General features: G+C 36.4%; 1 protein-coding gene across 2 annotated transcripts in view; it reads left to right on the top strand.

The window, feature by feature from the left end:
* arhgap27l (Rho GTPase activating protein 27, like) overlaps window positions 1-15,192 on the top strand; it is a 37,425-nt gene extending 22,233 nt beyond the window's left edge. The window contains exons 3-17 of one of the 2 annotated variants that reach the window (XM_052139627.1): window positions 1,799-2,278; window positions 3,574-3,783; window positions 4,531-4,647; window positions 5,314-5,388; window positions 6,157-6,221; window positions 6,646-6,733; window positions 9,703-9,804; window positions 12,265-12,363; window positions 12,509-12,596; window positions 12,717-12,839; window positions 13,776-13,874; window positions 14,005-14,082; window positions 14,183-14,317; window positions 14,495-14,600; window positions 14,905-15,192. In XM_052139627.1, the coding sequence (XP_051995587.1) occupies window positions 1,799-2,278; window positions 3,574-3,783; window positions 4,531-4,647; window positions 5,314-5,388; window positions 6,157-6,221; window positions 6,646-6,733; window positions 9,703-9,804; window positions 12,265-12,363; window positions 12,509-12,596; window positions 12,717-12,839; window positions 13,776-13,874; window positions 14,005-14,082; window positions 14,183-14,317; window positions 14,495-14,600; window positions 14,905-15,079 (2,040 nt within the window). In that variant the 3' untranslated portion in view covers window positions 15,080-15,192. The remainder of the gene's footprint in view (window positions 1-1,798; window positions 2,279-3,573; window positions 3,784-4,530; window positions 4,648-5,313; window positions 5,389-6,156; window positions 6,222-6,645; window positions 6,734-9,702; window positions 9,805-12,264; window positions 12,364-12,508; window positions 12,597-12,716; window positions 12,840-13,775; window positions 13,875-14,004; window positions 14,083-14,182; window positions 14,318-14,494; window positions 14,601-14,904) is intronic. The other variant, XM_052139628.1, reaches the window with a different exon arrangement.
* Window positions 15,193-15,405: the final 213 nt, after the last annotated feature.

Raw genomic sequence — 15,405 nt, forward strand, 5'->3', positions numbered from 1 at the left:
GAAGAAGAAGAAGAGTGTGAATCGGTTGATCGGTTTCACACCCTCACTTATCATATCGCATCTGAAGATATGGATTTAACCACTGTAGACATATGGATTACTTTTATGCTGTCTTTATTTGCTTATTAGACTTTCAAACCATTGGTACCAATGTGCTTGCATTGTGAGGATCTACAGAGGTGAGATATTTTTTCTACAAATCTTTATCTGTGTTCAGCAGAATGTCAAACCATCTGGGATGGCATGAGTAAATGATGTGCGAATTTTCATTTTTGGGTGAACTATACCTTTAAGAGGGCTTGTTTGTGATGTTTTTCAGAAATGCATTGTGATTTTTTATTTTTTTTTTAAATGAGCTTGCACAGGTGTGCAGTATGGATTTGCCAGAATGGTCGACTAAACGGTGGGGTCGACTGCTATTAATATTTTTTGTGGTGCTGGTTTTAATGGGAGACTCATGTCTCGAATTAAGAAACGCAACTTCTTGGAGAGTGTTTTTGCATGATGATAACTTGCTATGCTTGTAAGTGAACAACAGTCTGCACAGTAAAACCCTCATTAAAGGGACAAAATTTTGTTGTTTCTTTATTGCTTTTTGCCTTTTATGTGTTGCTGTTACAGTAATCAAAGTGCAGAATCAACAATATTTTTCAAGACGATCACTGTTGGACTATAAATCCTCTTCTGTGAGAAATATTCCCATATTTGTGAGGTGCTGTGTTGAGATTACTTTTATAATAATTATATAATGAAATTCTGTCACTTTGACATTTGACATAGATATGTGATGTCATGCAAATCCCGTGTTCCATGTGTTGTCTGTTCATATTGACTTTTTCCACAAAGGTTTATTTTTTACTTTGTTGTAAAGCTAAAAAGAACCAAAAAAAGGATCAAACTGTATGTTTTTGTTTCTTTCTTTTTTTTTTTTTTTGTTTTTTTGTTTTGTTGGAAGTATCAATTTTGACCAGGGTTTTTGTTGTCTTTGTTTTAAATCAGTCAACCAAGGGACTTCATTGCATGTTGGTGAATTAAACCACATTTCTTCATGCATGCAAATTCAAGTGGACAGAAAATGAACTGCACTTAAAGGGATAGTTCACCCAAAAATGAAAATTCTGTCCCTCATGTTGTTCCAAACTGTTATGTCTTTCTTTTATGGAACACACAAGGAGATTCAATCACCATTCAATCAATTGCATCTTTTATCCATACAATAATAGTGAATGGCCATATGGTTTTGAAACAATTTGAGGGTAAGTAAATGATGATAGAATTTTCATTTTTGGTTAATCCATGCCTTTAGGGAAAAGACATTTTCAGTGAATAACAACTAAAAATTTGATCTCTTCTATGCAGAAAACTATTGCATTGCTGATTTGTCATTAGCGCTTATTGTCAATAGTCAAATCGACTTTTGTTATGGTACTTTTTTCATCCTGTAACAGATCAAGTTTGGGCAAGGAGGAGGCGGGAACCAGTTGAACAATCAACATAAACTTTGAATGCATAAATAAACTTAAACAATGAACTTAAACAAACATAAACAGACACGCTCTCTCTCTTGAACCGGCATCGGAATCTCGCCAACCCGCTGATCAGCTGATTCAGTGCCGCCTTAGTCCATCATGGCCTGGCCACGCCCTCCTCTTCATCACACCTCCTTTTTGGAGCTTGTGGCTGTAGTCACCATCCACTTTTTTTGTATGGAAAAGTGACCTGGACATCTCCTTTTTTTTGTGCTCTCAAAGCAGCCATCATATCAAAACAATTGACCAATTCTCTTCTCTCCTATCAGGTTGAGAATGAAAATCCCAACACGGCTGTGTACGCTAACGTTACTGACCTGAAGAAGACCGGCCGTCACTCTCCGATCTCCTCTTCCTCCACCTGCTCTTCACCTGACATTGCCCTCAGTCCCGCCACTGACTCCGCCTCCTTGCCAAACTCAGCTGGATGGCAGGTTCATACTGACCACGACAGCGGCAAGGAGTTCTACTACCATCATACCACGGGGCAGAGCAGTTGGTCTGATCCCCGTAGCCCCCACCCAGGAGCTGGTATGGAGTCTGCGACCTCCCCTTTACCTGCATTGTCCACCCCATCCTCAGCCCACTCACAGGGCTCTGACTGGAAGCAGCTTATGGATGAAGCCTCTGGGAGACATTACTACTATAACCACACTTTGAAGCAAACCTCTTGGACTGTGCCAGATCCACTGTCCCCTCCACCCTCCGCAAATGGGGTGCACAATCATTGCAAGCAAGCAGATGTGCCGGTAAGTTATATGCTCACTGGGCCAAACTGAAACAACAATGGTGTTGGTGAACAAATATTTTCACAGAGCAAGATATTGAGGACTGAACAATGTCACCTTTCTACTTTAATTATCTCTCTGTTCATTGAATGACTTTATTTGCTTGCCTCTAGTCAATCAGTCATTGTGAGTGAATTGCCATCTCAAAAGCTGATTCACGCTCTGTTCTTTCTTCCATTTAATTCTTTATCCTATCGGTCTCTCTTTTTTCTTTAGTTATTTATTTCATATTTTCTGCCTTCCGTTTATTCTTTCATAATTTCTTTCTGTCTTTTTTTCTTTCTTTTATCCCTTCTGCCTGTCTGTCTTTCTGTCATTCTTTATTTCTGACTGTCTTTTCTTTGGTTTGTTCTTTCGTTTGTTTGTTCTGTTCCTTTTTTGTTTGTTCATTCTTTTGTTCGTGTCTCCATCCTTTCTTTCTTTCTGTTTGTCTTTTTTTCTTTCTTATTTCTTTTGTTCTTTCTTTCGTTTATTCTTTCATTCTTAATTTTTCCTTTCTGTCTGTTTTTCGTTCGTTCTTTTTCATATTTCCTTTCTATCTTTCGTTTGTTATTTGGTTCGTTCTTTCGTTCTTTCATCCTTTCTCTCTGTCTTTTCTTTCTTCCTTTTTTGTTCTTCCGTTCTTCCTTCCGGTCCGTCGATCGTTTGTTCATTCATTCATTCCTTCACACATTTTTTTTTATCCTATCTGTCTTTCTTTTTTCTTTTAATCTTTCTTTCATGTGTTATTTCATTCTTCTTCTTCCTTCCTTTCCCTTTTATTTATTTTTTTTATATTTCCTTTCTATCTTTCATCAGTACTTTCACTTATTCTTTCATTCTTCCTGGCTGTCTTTTTTCTTTCTTTCTGTCTGTCTTTCTTTAGTTTTTTCATTTATCATTTCTGTCTTTCAATTATACTTTTGTTCATTCTTTCATTCATTTTTTCATCCTTTCAGTCTTTATGTCTCTTTTTAATCCTTTTTGACTGATGTATCCCTGTCTTTCATTCCTTTGTTAATTTTTCATCCTTTCTGTCTCTCTCTTTTTCTTTTGTTTGTTTGTTCTTTCATTCATTCTGTTATCCATTCTGCCACTTTTTCATCCTTTTCTCTGTCTTTTTTCTCTCTTCCTTTTTTCTTTTGTTTGTTCTTTCATTCTTCCTTTTTTTGTTTCTTTCATTTGTTTTTTTTATATCTTTTGTGCTTTTCTTAATTTTTCCTTTGTCTTTCTTTCTGTCATTCTTTCATTTGTTCTTTTATTCTTCCTTTATTTAGCCACCTCTGCCAGTGGAGGACTACCCTACAAATGAGCATGAGGAATCCCATAATCTTCCTCACCTCCCTAAGGATCTTCAGTTATCCCAAATCAAACGCACCATCATCCCTAGGGCTGCTATGGACACACATAAAGATGTCCCTGTGGGCTGGAGCCAATCTGTAGAGGATGGAAAGTGTGACATCACAAGTGAAAACACACATGGACAGGTAATTCGAGTTTATTAGAAATCACACACACACATAAACTGAGACTGAGGCTACTAATGAATACACTAATTATTGTTTTTCCTTTCTGCAAACCAAATTATCTTTGATCATTATTTGTTAATTTAATACAACGTGAATCATTCATATGATATCTCAGCAGATTTTCTTTGACATATTAAATGCTGGCAGCAGCAGTAAATACAGCATATAAGAATTAGGAGTTTCCTTTTATATGGATTGGTATCCTCTGTTGGTGACTCAATGATACTGCAACTGTGTGTGGCTAAAAAATAATCTGTTGATTCAAATTTTCTGCACTGATTTTCTGTGTGAAATGGGTTAAATTGAGCTGAAAATACTCTTATTGTTAACTGAAACAATAATCAAATTATGCCAAATATTTAATTGTATGGGTAATTCCTCCTTTAAAAAAAAATACAAACGCACAGCTAGATTTGATTTTTACAGCTAGATTGACATTATCTCCTAATCACAGTGGGTCCAGTCTAAAGATGACAAAGGGAAGGTGTATTACTACTCAAAAGCTATAAATGCCAGTGGGCTCTTCCAGAGGTCTTTGCATGACTTTGATTAACCATTCTGAATTTGTAATCATTTCTGTCAAATCATATGCCTAAATCAAATAGATTTTCCTATTCTTTACAACCCTCAATGAATCCTACGTAAATCCATCACCCTGAACTCTCTATAAACTCATTATTAGACATTTATTGACTTTTTATTAAGGCTTCAGTCTTGCCCGTTCAGCCAACAATGGGAAACGGAACGGACCAAGATGCTCAACCTGTTGTGAACAACTGGAGACACACTTTGGGCCAGTTAAATGTTTCCCAGGAAGACCTGGTGAGTGTTAGGACACTAAACTGAGTCTGTTCACTCTTGTTATTGCATTTTTACTCTTTATTTTTAGCCTTCATACAGTTTTAACAATTATATGTGGGTCTTTATTTGACACAGGTTGGGCTCAAGGATACTGTAGCTGAACTAGTGATTTATTAGGTTGTGTGCTGTGCAGAAATTAATTGAGAATGCCTTTAAAGTTAAAGCAGCAAACAGGATGCATAATCGTAACTCACATTTGAGAAATTTAAGGAAATAGAATAAAATTGTAATGAAATAGATACAGTTACTGCTTTACGAGTAGTTTTCTGATTCTGTTTCAACATCCTGAATGTGTGGCCAATTCAGTTAATTTCAAACTAATGAATTAAAGGGAGGCCAGTTCTTAAATTCTGAATCAAACCTGGTGATTACTAATCTTTAGAATGAGATCAGTGTAGACCGAAAATGTAACTTCCTAGTTGTGGCAATGCCTCAACTTGTGTGAGTAAATCCCCCAGAGCAAAGTCTGTTTTCTTATGACACATTTATTTCAGCTATTTTCTGCAGATGACATCACAATGACCACAACAGGAAGGAAGGAAACATCTGGGACCTGATCTGACACACCACTGCACCATTTTCCACCAACTAATATTCATTTATTTTTCTATGTGTTTCCTCCAACAGAAATTTTCCCCTTCTCACAGGAGGATCGCCAGTGATGCCTCCAGTTCAGGGAATTCACCAGAAACACATCATTACGTATGTAATGCATACTTTGTCATTTCCAACACTCATTGGAGATTTTAACTCATATCCTTTAGTTCATATAACAATCTCTACCCATTAAGTTTGTTTTTCATTTTACTCATTCACCACAATCTGTCCCCTTAAATATTTGCTCACATTTCATTGCTGTACAAAAATTAAATCCAATATTTATTGAGACCCCAAGAATGGTTTTATTATCTTTTAAAAGTATAAAAGGCCAAGACGGCAGAGGAACCTGTCCAATCAGAGTGTAGATTCACATTCACATCATGTGTGTCTAGAAAGTAATTACTGATTGGTGTTTTTTCAAAGGGTTTTAAGGCAATGTTGTCTGCATTCGGGACCAAAACGAACATGTCACGCATGAGTCAAAAGCTAACATCATTGTTCATGTCATTGATTGCTGGAAAATAGTTTTTGCCTGACTTTAAAATGTTTGTCTCCCTTGTCATGGGTGATCATTTATGTTTGCTTTTTTTCCTCACGCTTTAATTCTTCCATCGTTGCTCATTTAACATACTACCAACATACCTGCACTAACAGATGTTCGCTTTTTCTTGTTTCTTTCTTGAGTTCTGCTGTACTCAATGCCACTGTCCCAAAAATATACCACAAACTCACATAAACCTTACCATAAAATACAATAAACTTTGTTTAGTTCTTAATTATTTGTTTTGTAATGAGCACACGGTATATTTTTGAAAAGCTTGAATGTGTTTGGTCTTCTCAATCTCACAAAACATTTTTTGCATTCGCTAGTCATCATTAGAGAAAGCTGGCATCCTCAACAAGACCAAAGTTGCAGAGAATGGAAAGAGGCTGAGGTAGGTCTTAATGTATTCTCTTATCTGTGATTACACAACATATGTCTTGCACACTTCGGCATGTGGAGTCATGAGGGCAGGGAATTGAACCGCCAACCCTGTGATTAGCGGCTGACCCGCTCTACCACCTGAGCCACAGCTCCATTTTGAGTCAGTTTGACCAACAAAAACATTTAGAATTCTATGCACTAAACAAACAAACAAAAAACAGTTTGGAGTAACATAATAATTATGTCATTAAAAAGCCTAGAACATTCCTTTTTACAATATTGTATAATACTCCAAACAGGTACCTCCATTATAAAAATAGGTGACATTTCCAGATGCTGCTTGGGCCATTTTTACACAGTTTGTGTCAGTACAGCAACAATGGTTAATAGTTTTCTCTCCGCTCCATTTGAAATTCCTGCCTCTGTCATTTCAGGAAGAACTGGGCACAGTCGTGGACTGTTCTCCATGATGGCATATTGACTTTCCACAAGGACCCTAAATCTACACCTGCTGGGATGTCGGTAAGTAAACCATTCACTTAAAGGGATGGTTCACCCTCATGACTTCCCATGTATGACTTTCTTTTTTCCTGCTGAGCTCAAACTAAAGATTTTAAGAAGTATATCTCCGCTCAGTTGGTCTTCACAATGCAAGTCAAAAGGGTCCAAAACTGTGAAGCTCAAAAAGAACATAAACGCAACATAAAAGTAATCTATATGACTCCAGTGGTTAAATCTTAGGGCTGTCAGACGATTTAAATTTTAATCGCGATTTGTCACATCTTTTGTTTTAGTTAATCGCAGATTTGGAAAATGCTGAAATTTGACACCATATATATTTATCCATTATTTATCCATAAATCCATTATTTATGCATTAATCGGCACCGATAACAGATTTCTGGAAATATCGGTTATCGGGAAAAGTAGCTTTTACATGATAGTTTTCCCTGTTGCATCTGGTGCTGGAGTGGCTGGGAAGGGTCCTCTGTCATTATAAAATATAAGAGCGGCCTCTAGAGGCTAAATAAAAATCACTTCACTGATGCCTTGTGGTGTTTGTTTTGACACGTGAGACTAAACTCTGCAAGGGGCGGAACACATCGGATGCGGATTTAAAACATCAACGAAAAGGTATGTATACAGTACACTACAGTACATGTTGTCATATCATTATAAAGTAATGAATTTGTTGACTAGATGCTACATTAGCAGAGAATAGCAGTATGTTTGCCAACAAGGCTAAGAGGAAGCTGACATTAAAGCTAACCTCAAGCGGTTAGAACAATGTGACAAATATACATGCAAGTCCTACCCAAATGTTTAAATGTCATGATTATAACAATCTATTTGCATTCGTTTATATCCAGCTGGTCACGTTTATGCATTCGTGAGACAGATAAGTTGCATATAACTGTGCTGAATGTTTTATGTATTTATTGCGCCCTCTTGTGAACTAATGAAACAACATACATTTTAAAATCAGCTGAATTTAAAATGTTAATATTACTTCATATCTTTTAATATTTATTTCATTTAAAAAAGTACAATACATTTTCATGGTTCAGTCAGTACTGTTTATTTTTGTAATAAAGTTCAGGACTTTTTTACTTTGAGTGTTATTTTTTCATTCAGTATCAATTTTAAAAACTATCCTTGTTTAATTGGTTATCGGCAGGTACTGTGTGTTTGTGTGTGTGTGTGTGTGTGAGAGCGTGTATTTATCATTTGTTGGGATCAAATGTTTTTGACGTTGTGGGGACATTTTGTTGGTCTCCATAAGGAAAATGGCTTATAAATCATACTAAATTTAGTTTTTTGATAATGTAAAAATGCAGAATGTTTTCTGTTAGGGTTAGGGGATAGAATATAAAGTTTGTACAATATAAAAACCACTATGTCAATGGAAAGTCCCCATAAAACATGGAAACCCAACGTGTGCGTGCGTGCGCGTGTGTGTGTGTGTGTGTGTGTGTGCGTGCGTGCGTGTGTGTGTGTGTGTGTGTGTGTTCATTTATGTAATTAAAGTTATGTTGACTGTTCTGCCGGTTCCCACCTCTTGCCCATCCTTTACCCATTACAAATATGTAACAATAGAATGCTTTAATAAACATTTTCCAAACTAAGCCTTCCAAGATACTTTATAATGTCACCTATACAAGTACATTAAACATTTCCCAAAGTCTAATTGGGAGGTTGACTTATTAAATGAATTAGTCCCCATAGGTTGAGTATTAATTTATATATTCATTCATTTCATATTTCTATATTAATAATTTTGCATTTGAAATATGAATCTCATAACATTATTTATGCATTTATTCCTTCTCTGTGAAAATACACCTAATTGCCATTTCAGATGGAGCTTCTGTGCCACCTTTACTGTGTAAAGATTTTTTACTTGCTGAGCTACCCAGTCCCAGTCCCAATTGCAATGGGAATTAAATCCCTTGAATTTTCATCCGCCACAATATTATATATTATATAAATATATTTTCTACAGCCATCGTGAAGCTGCATTCATGATTCACGTCAGAGTGTCAATACCAGCATCAAGTGTCGCTTTGAACTCTGTGGGAAAAGTGGAGTGATTTAAGACTTGGTGTGCTACGGTGGTAATTCAAATACACTGAAAATACTTGATTTCTATCACAAGTCTCATCAAGGCTTGTTTTGTACATCAAATAATCGCGCCGCAAAGAAGTCCATTCTCCATCATTTTATTACTGACAGTGAAGCACTGTTGTGTGTGTGTGTGTTGTGGTGTGTGCAGTGTAATGACCCCAGGCGGACACATACAGTGGTTCTGCCCTTCCAACAAGTGTTTATGCTGTATTATCGGTAAATGCGTTAATTGCGATTTAAGAAAAATGAACATGTTAAATGTTAATTAATCACATGCAATTAACGCATGTAAGTGTGCTTCTCTCTTAAGAGTTCTTCTTATTTTGTTTTATGTAAGTCACATTCTTCATGCATATCACCACCTACTGGGCAGGGAGGAGAATTTATAGCAAAAACTGACTTAAATATTGATCTGTTTTTCACTCGCACTTATCATATCATTTCAGAACACATGGATTTAAACACTGGAGTCTTTTGGATTACTTTTATGCTGCCTTTATGTGATTTTTTTTTTTTACCCTGTTGACTTGCATTGCAAGGACCAACAGAGCTGAGATATTGTTCTCAATGTTGTTCAGTAGAAAAGTAAGTCATTTACACCTGGGATGGCATGAGGTTGACTACATTTTTATTTTTGGGGTGAAGTATTCCTTTAATGTGTTAACGTATATATATATATATATATATATATATATATATATATATATATATATATATATATATATATATATATATATATATATATACCATATGTAGTTTCATATGGTATAGCATGGCTCTATAAAAATCACACAGTACCGCTCAAGATAGCATATAACAATTTTTGGAAAGACTTTGTTACATATTTCCATTGGTTAACTTTTGCAGACCAAGTCCAATCAGATCGTCCCAGAGTTCACAGTGGAACTGAAGGGAGCGACTCTATCATGGGCATCCAAAGAAAAGTCCAGCAAGAAGAACGTTCTAGAGGTAAGCGGTCTGAATAATGCTTAATTCAGATATTAAGCGATAAACACGTTATTAAATTAATCTACCTGTTCATTGGTTATCTGGATGGATGGATGGGTGGGGAGAGAGAAAGAAAGAAAAGAAAGAAAGAGAAAAGACAAATAATTTGGTTAGCAGTTTGTTGTTCTCAACTCTTTCTTGTGAAAGAAAGAAAGAAAGAAAGAAAGAAACAAAGAAAGAAATTGCTTGGCTTTTCTTGGAATTGGGTTTCTCTGTATTTTAAATCTTTTGATCAGTGTAGTCATTGGCCAGTGTGACTGGTGAGTTTTCTTTTGGCAAACATATTTTTATAACCCTTGATTGATTTGAGGTTGATATGATATTGATTGCTGGCATTATTTGCTGCCTTCATTTGTTTCCTCCAGATATTTACTTGACACCTTACATTAGTCCTTAGTGGAATGGAATGGAAATTATTTTATTTGAAACAGGGACAATGCACAAATAAACATTAAACTTGTTAAACAAGAGAATATGTCTTGGGCCAGGGTGTAGCAACAATTGCTAATTTCCACCTGTAGTCCCTGAGCAGGTATGACAATTTTAAAATTATTTTAAAATAATAATTGCACAGGATTATGGATAGAGTGATTTCCATCGTAATTACAGATATACAGGTTAGCAATACAGAAACAGGGAGACCATCAGCCTATTTACTCTGTTTCACACCTCCCCAACAAACACACAAAAGTTTTAGCAGCATTTTAAGCACATTATAGCACAATCCAACTCTAGACACTCATTCAAACACAACACACACACACACACACACACTCACTCACTCACTCACACACACACACAATCTTAACGATGTGTGCAAACTTGCTTACTTAGCAACCAACTTTTTTGTCAAGCCCGAAAAAGTGTGAAAATCTGTGCATAAGATATGTTCCGTGGGAAGGGTATTCCACTGTCTCATGGCCACACATGAGAAGGAGGAGCTCCCAAATTGCGTTTTACGTTGTGGGAGGCTACACTGCCCCCTTGTGACACTTCTAGTTGTTCGCTCTGTGTTTTCGGAGCAAAGTGTTACAAACTTTTTCAGAGGGGGAGCAGTAGCACTATATATGATTTTATGAATCAAAGACACATTTGAGTGTTTTATTAGATTATCAAGACTAAGTAGATCATATTTGACCAGTATATGACAGTGATGATAATGACATGTTTTTTTTATCATGAATCTTGAGGCAGTTTTTATACAGGGATTCTATGGGTTTTATGACTGTCTTACATGCTTGAGACCAGGATGTAATACAGTACAAAAGGTGGGAAATGATCATTGCATTCAGATATGTACTGGATGCAACAGTAGTGAGAGAGTTTCTTATGTATCTATAATTTACTAAGTTAAATTTCAATTTATTGCACATATTTTTAACATGACCTTTAAAACTAAGTGTTGAATCTAAAGTTACCCCTAGATATTTAAATGTATCTACATGTTTTATATATTGGCCACTTAATAAAATTTCCGGATAAATATTAAGTTTAGACCGGTTTGTGAAAAACATAGTTACAGTTTTCTCAACATTTAATGTGAGGCATGAGTCATATAACCAGTCACTGACCTTGCTCATAACACTTGATAACTTTTTGGCTGCTTCTATTGCACTTCTCCCATGGGTATATAAAACTGTGTCATCAGCATACATAACAATGTTTATGCCCTTGCAGACCAAAGGCAGGTCATTAATACATAAGCAAAACAACAGAGGCCCTAAAATTGATCCTTGTGGTACTCCCACAGTGGAGTGAAGAGACGTTGACAATGTTCCATTTATTTGCACACATTGTTTTCGATTTATCAAGTAAGATTTTATCCAATTTTGGACATTTGTTGAAATATCGTATTTGCCCAGTTTGTGTATCAGTACCTCATGGTTAACTGTATCAAAGGCTTTGCATAAATCTAAGAAGACTGCTCCCAGCACTCCTCCTTGATCTAAGCTAATTTTAATTTCCTCAAGGAAGTAACAGCATGCAGTTTCAGTGGAATGTTTTTTCCTGAAACCAAATTGCATCGGATGGAAAAAAGACTTAGAGTTCAGATGTGCTATTAGTTGTTCTGCCACAACCTTTTCAATAACCTTTGATGCAGCTGGGAGAATACTGATGGGTCGGTAGTTAGAGACCACTTGGGTATCCCCAGATTTATGCACAGGGGTGACAATGGCATATTTAAGCACACTGAGAAAGATATTTTCATTAAAAGACTTGTTTATAATCATCGCTAGAGGTATCATAATAGATGTCTTGTGTTGTTTTAAAAAAGCTGTATCACAACCATATATATCTTTAGCTTTACTATTAGATAGAAGTGAGATTACATTTTTAGTGCCACCATTTTTTATCATTTAGAGACATGATATTTAGATTTAATAATGTCAGACCTGTAAAACAGTCCATGTCCCTCTGCAGCTGAAGACACGTCACGGTTCAGAGTATCTTATACAGTATGACACAGACAGCATCATCCACGAATGGCAGAAAATCATCCTGGGCACCATCAAACTGCTGGTGAGTGGCGCACCCTTCTGGCCAGACGGAGAAACTGAAATGGCCATGATACCACTATCCGCAAGCATGCAACATGGCTTCGTTTTTGCACTAAATAGATATTGAAAATGTTTTCAGTGTATATATATCATGTGAACTTTCTCAGCAGGACCACGGCCATAACTCAGAGGATGAGGTAGAAGACATTCCAGAAAAATCTCCATTGCCTGCAGACAAAGAGAGGAAGACTGACTGTAAGTAACTGAATCAGATGTGCACATGGGCATAAATACACAAGGTAACATCAAGGGCTGTATTTGGAACATTTTACCTTCAACAGGTGTGGAAGTCTCTTTTAAATATTTATCTTACAGCAACAAGGTTGAGTACGTCAAGCAACATAGATACAGAACAGGGACGTGTTCGCAACAAATTACGGAAGTTCCTCCAGAGGAGGCCCACCCTACAGTCAGTCAAAGAGAAAGGCTACATCAAAGGTCTGTATCACCCTTTGTTCTTTGATATCAACACCTGTTCCCACTCCAAAAACTAATCAATGACGTGATGATAAAAGGAATAGTTCACCCAAAACTTCTCTCATCATTTACTCACCCTTATGCTATCCCAGATGTGTGTGACTTTCTTTCTTCTGTTTAACACAAATATTTCATCTCTGTAAGTCCATGAAATGCAAGTGAATGGGTACCTTAAAGCTTTGAAGGTCCAAAAGCAAATAAAGCCAGCATAAAAGCTTAAATCTGTGTTTTTAGACGTGACATGATAAGTGTGGGTGAGAAACAGATCAATATTGAAGTAATTTTTTACTATCAATATCCACTTTCACGTTCACATTCTTCTTTTGTTTTTGGCGGTTCACATTCTTAGTGCATATAGCCACCTACTGGGCAGAAAGGAAAATGTATAATATAAAGGACTTGAATATTGATCCGTTTCACACCCACACCTATCATATCCCTTCTGAAAATATAGATTTAATCACTGGAGTCTTATGGATTACTTTTATGCTTGTTGGAGCTTCAAAGTCCTGGTCAGCATTCACTTGCATTTTATGGACCTACAGAAATGAAATATTCTTCTAAAAATCATAATTGGTGTTTAGCAGAAGAAAGAAAGTCATACACATCTGGGATGGCATGATTGTGAGTAAATGATGAGAGAATTTTCATTTTTGGGTGAACTATATCTTTAAAGGAATACCTCACCCAAAAATAAAAATTCTGTCATAATTAACCCTTATGACTTTCTTCTGCAGAAGACAAAAGGATATATTTTTAAGAATGTTGTGATTGCTGATTTCCCTTTAAAAGTCTTCTTTTTTTTTTTTTACAGATCCTTGCCCTTTTATTTTATTTGTCTGTTGATCCAGTATGGAACTCTATTGAGATTAATTTATTCATTCTCTTTCATTGCAGAGAATGTTTTTGGCTGCCACCTAGACACTCTGTGCCATCGGGAGAATGTGAACGTGCCCAAGTTTGTGGAAAAATGCATCAGATCTGTGGAGACAAGGGGTAATCTTTCATTTTTTATGTTTATGAGTTGTATCTCATTTATAAAACTCAATAACAAGTCAACAACCTTTAAAGGTGTCCTAAGAACTTTCTTGATCATCTAAAGTGTGCGCTTGTTTTTCTTGAGCAGGTCTTAAAATAGATGGAATTTACAGAGTCAGTGGGAACCTGGCTGTTATTCAAAAGCTTCGATATAAAGCTGATCATGGTAAAAAAGAGATACAGAAACATTAGAATAGATTCCCTCAAGCTTAAACGTTTAACAGGTTTATCTCTCAAATCCCTCACCGCTTTCTTTCTTTTTGTAGAAGAGGATTTGGATCTGGAGGACGGGAAGTGGGAGGAGATCCATGTGATCACAGGAGCTCTGAAGCTCTTCCTGCGTGAACTTCCGGAGCCTCTGTTCCCCTTCAGCTTCTTTGATGGGTTCATTGCTGCCATTAGTGAGTGTAGCTACATCCAAATGTAGAAACCAAAATCAATACTTATCCATATTGAATTATATACATAATAAGCTCTTTTTCAACAGTGTTTGTTGTAACAGTGTTTGTTGTAAGATGTAGAACACATAGTCATGCATAAATAACTGTAGAATGAATTTGCTATCATTCTTTATCTAGAAATGAGTGACTACAACCAGAAAGTGTCATATATGCGGGATCTTGTAAGAAACCTGCCTTTGCCCAACCATGACACTATGGAGGTTCTCTTCAAACATCTCCTAAAGTATGGACCTCTTCTCTTTTCACTCCATACGATAAGCCAGTTGACCGTGTAATACATGTTAGATGTCAATACTATGATGTCCATCTTTTTAATACTTTAGTTCTTCTGTTAATCTTGGGTTTTAACAGTTATCGAGTAATCTCTAGACCATTTTACGCTGAATGAAAACACTGACTTTTAAAAACTAAAAGTCCTAAATTTCAGTTTACCTTTATGGTAAAACAATAACACTAAAACAGTTTGTATATATCCCCACAATGTTTGTTGGACTACATCCCTGACCATAAACTTGTCTGTTTTACAGGGTTGTTGAGCATGGTGAGTCGAACCGCATGTCTGTCCAAAGTATGGCCATCGTTTTTGGCCCAACATTGCTGAGACCCCAGGAAGAGTCTAACATCACCATCCACACGATCTTTCAGAACCAAATCGTGGAGCTCATTCTCAACGAATTCAATGAGGTCTTCAAAACCAAATGAAATCATCCAACTTAAAGGGATAGTTCACACAAAAATGAAAATTCTCTCATTGTTTACTCACCCTCATGCCATCCCAGATGTGTTTGACATTCTTTCTTCTTCTGAACACAAAAGAAGATGTTTAGAAGAATATTTCAACTCTGTAGGTCCATACAAGCGAGTGAATGGTGGCCAGATATTTCAAGCTCCAAAAATCGCATAAAGGCAGCATAAAAGTAATCCATGAGACTCCAGTGGTTAAATCTATATCTTCAGAAGTGATATGATAGGTGTGGGTGAGAAACAGATCAATATTTATGTTATTTTTCACAATACATCTCCACTTC

This window comes from Xyrauchen texanus, chromosome 12 (genome assembly GCF_025860055.1).
Source record: "Xyrauchen texanus isolate HMW12.3.18 chromosome 12, RBS_HiC_50CHRs, whole genome shotgun sequence".
Taxonomy (NCBI): Eukaryota; Metazoa; Chordata; class Actinopteri; order Cypriniformes; family Catostomidae; genus Xyrauchen; species Xyrauchen texanus.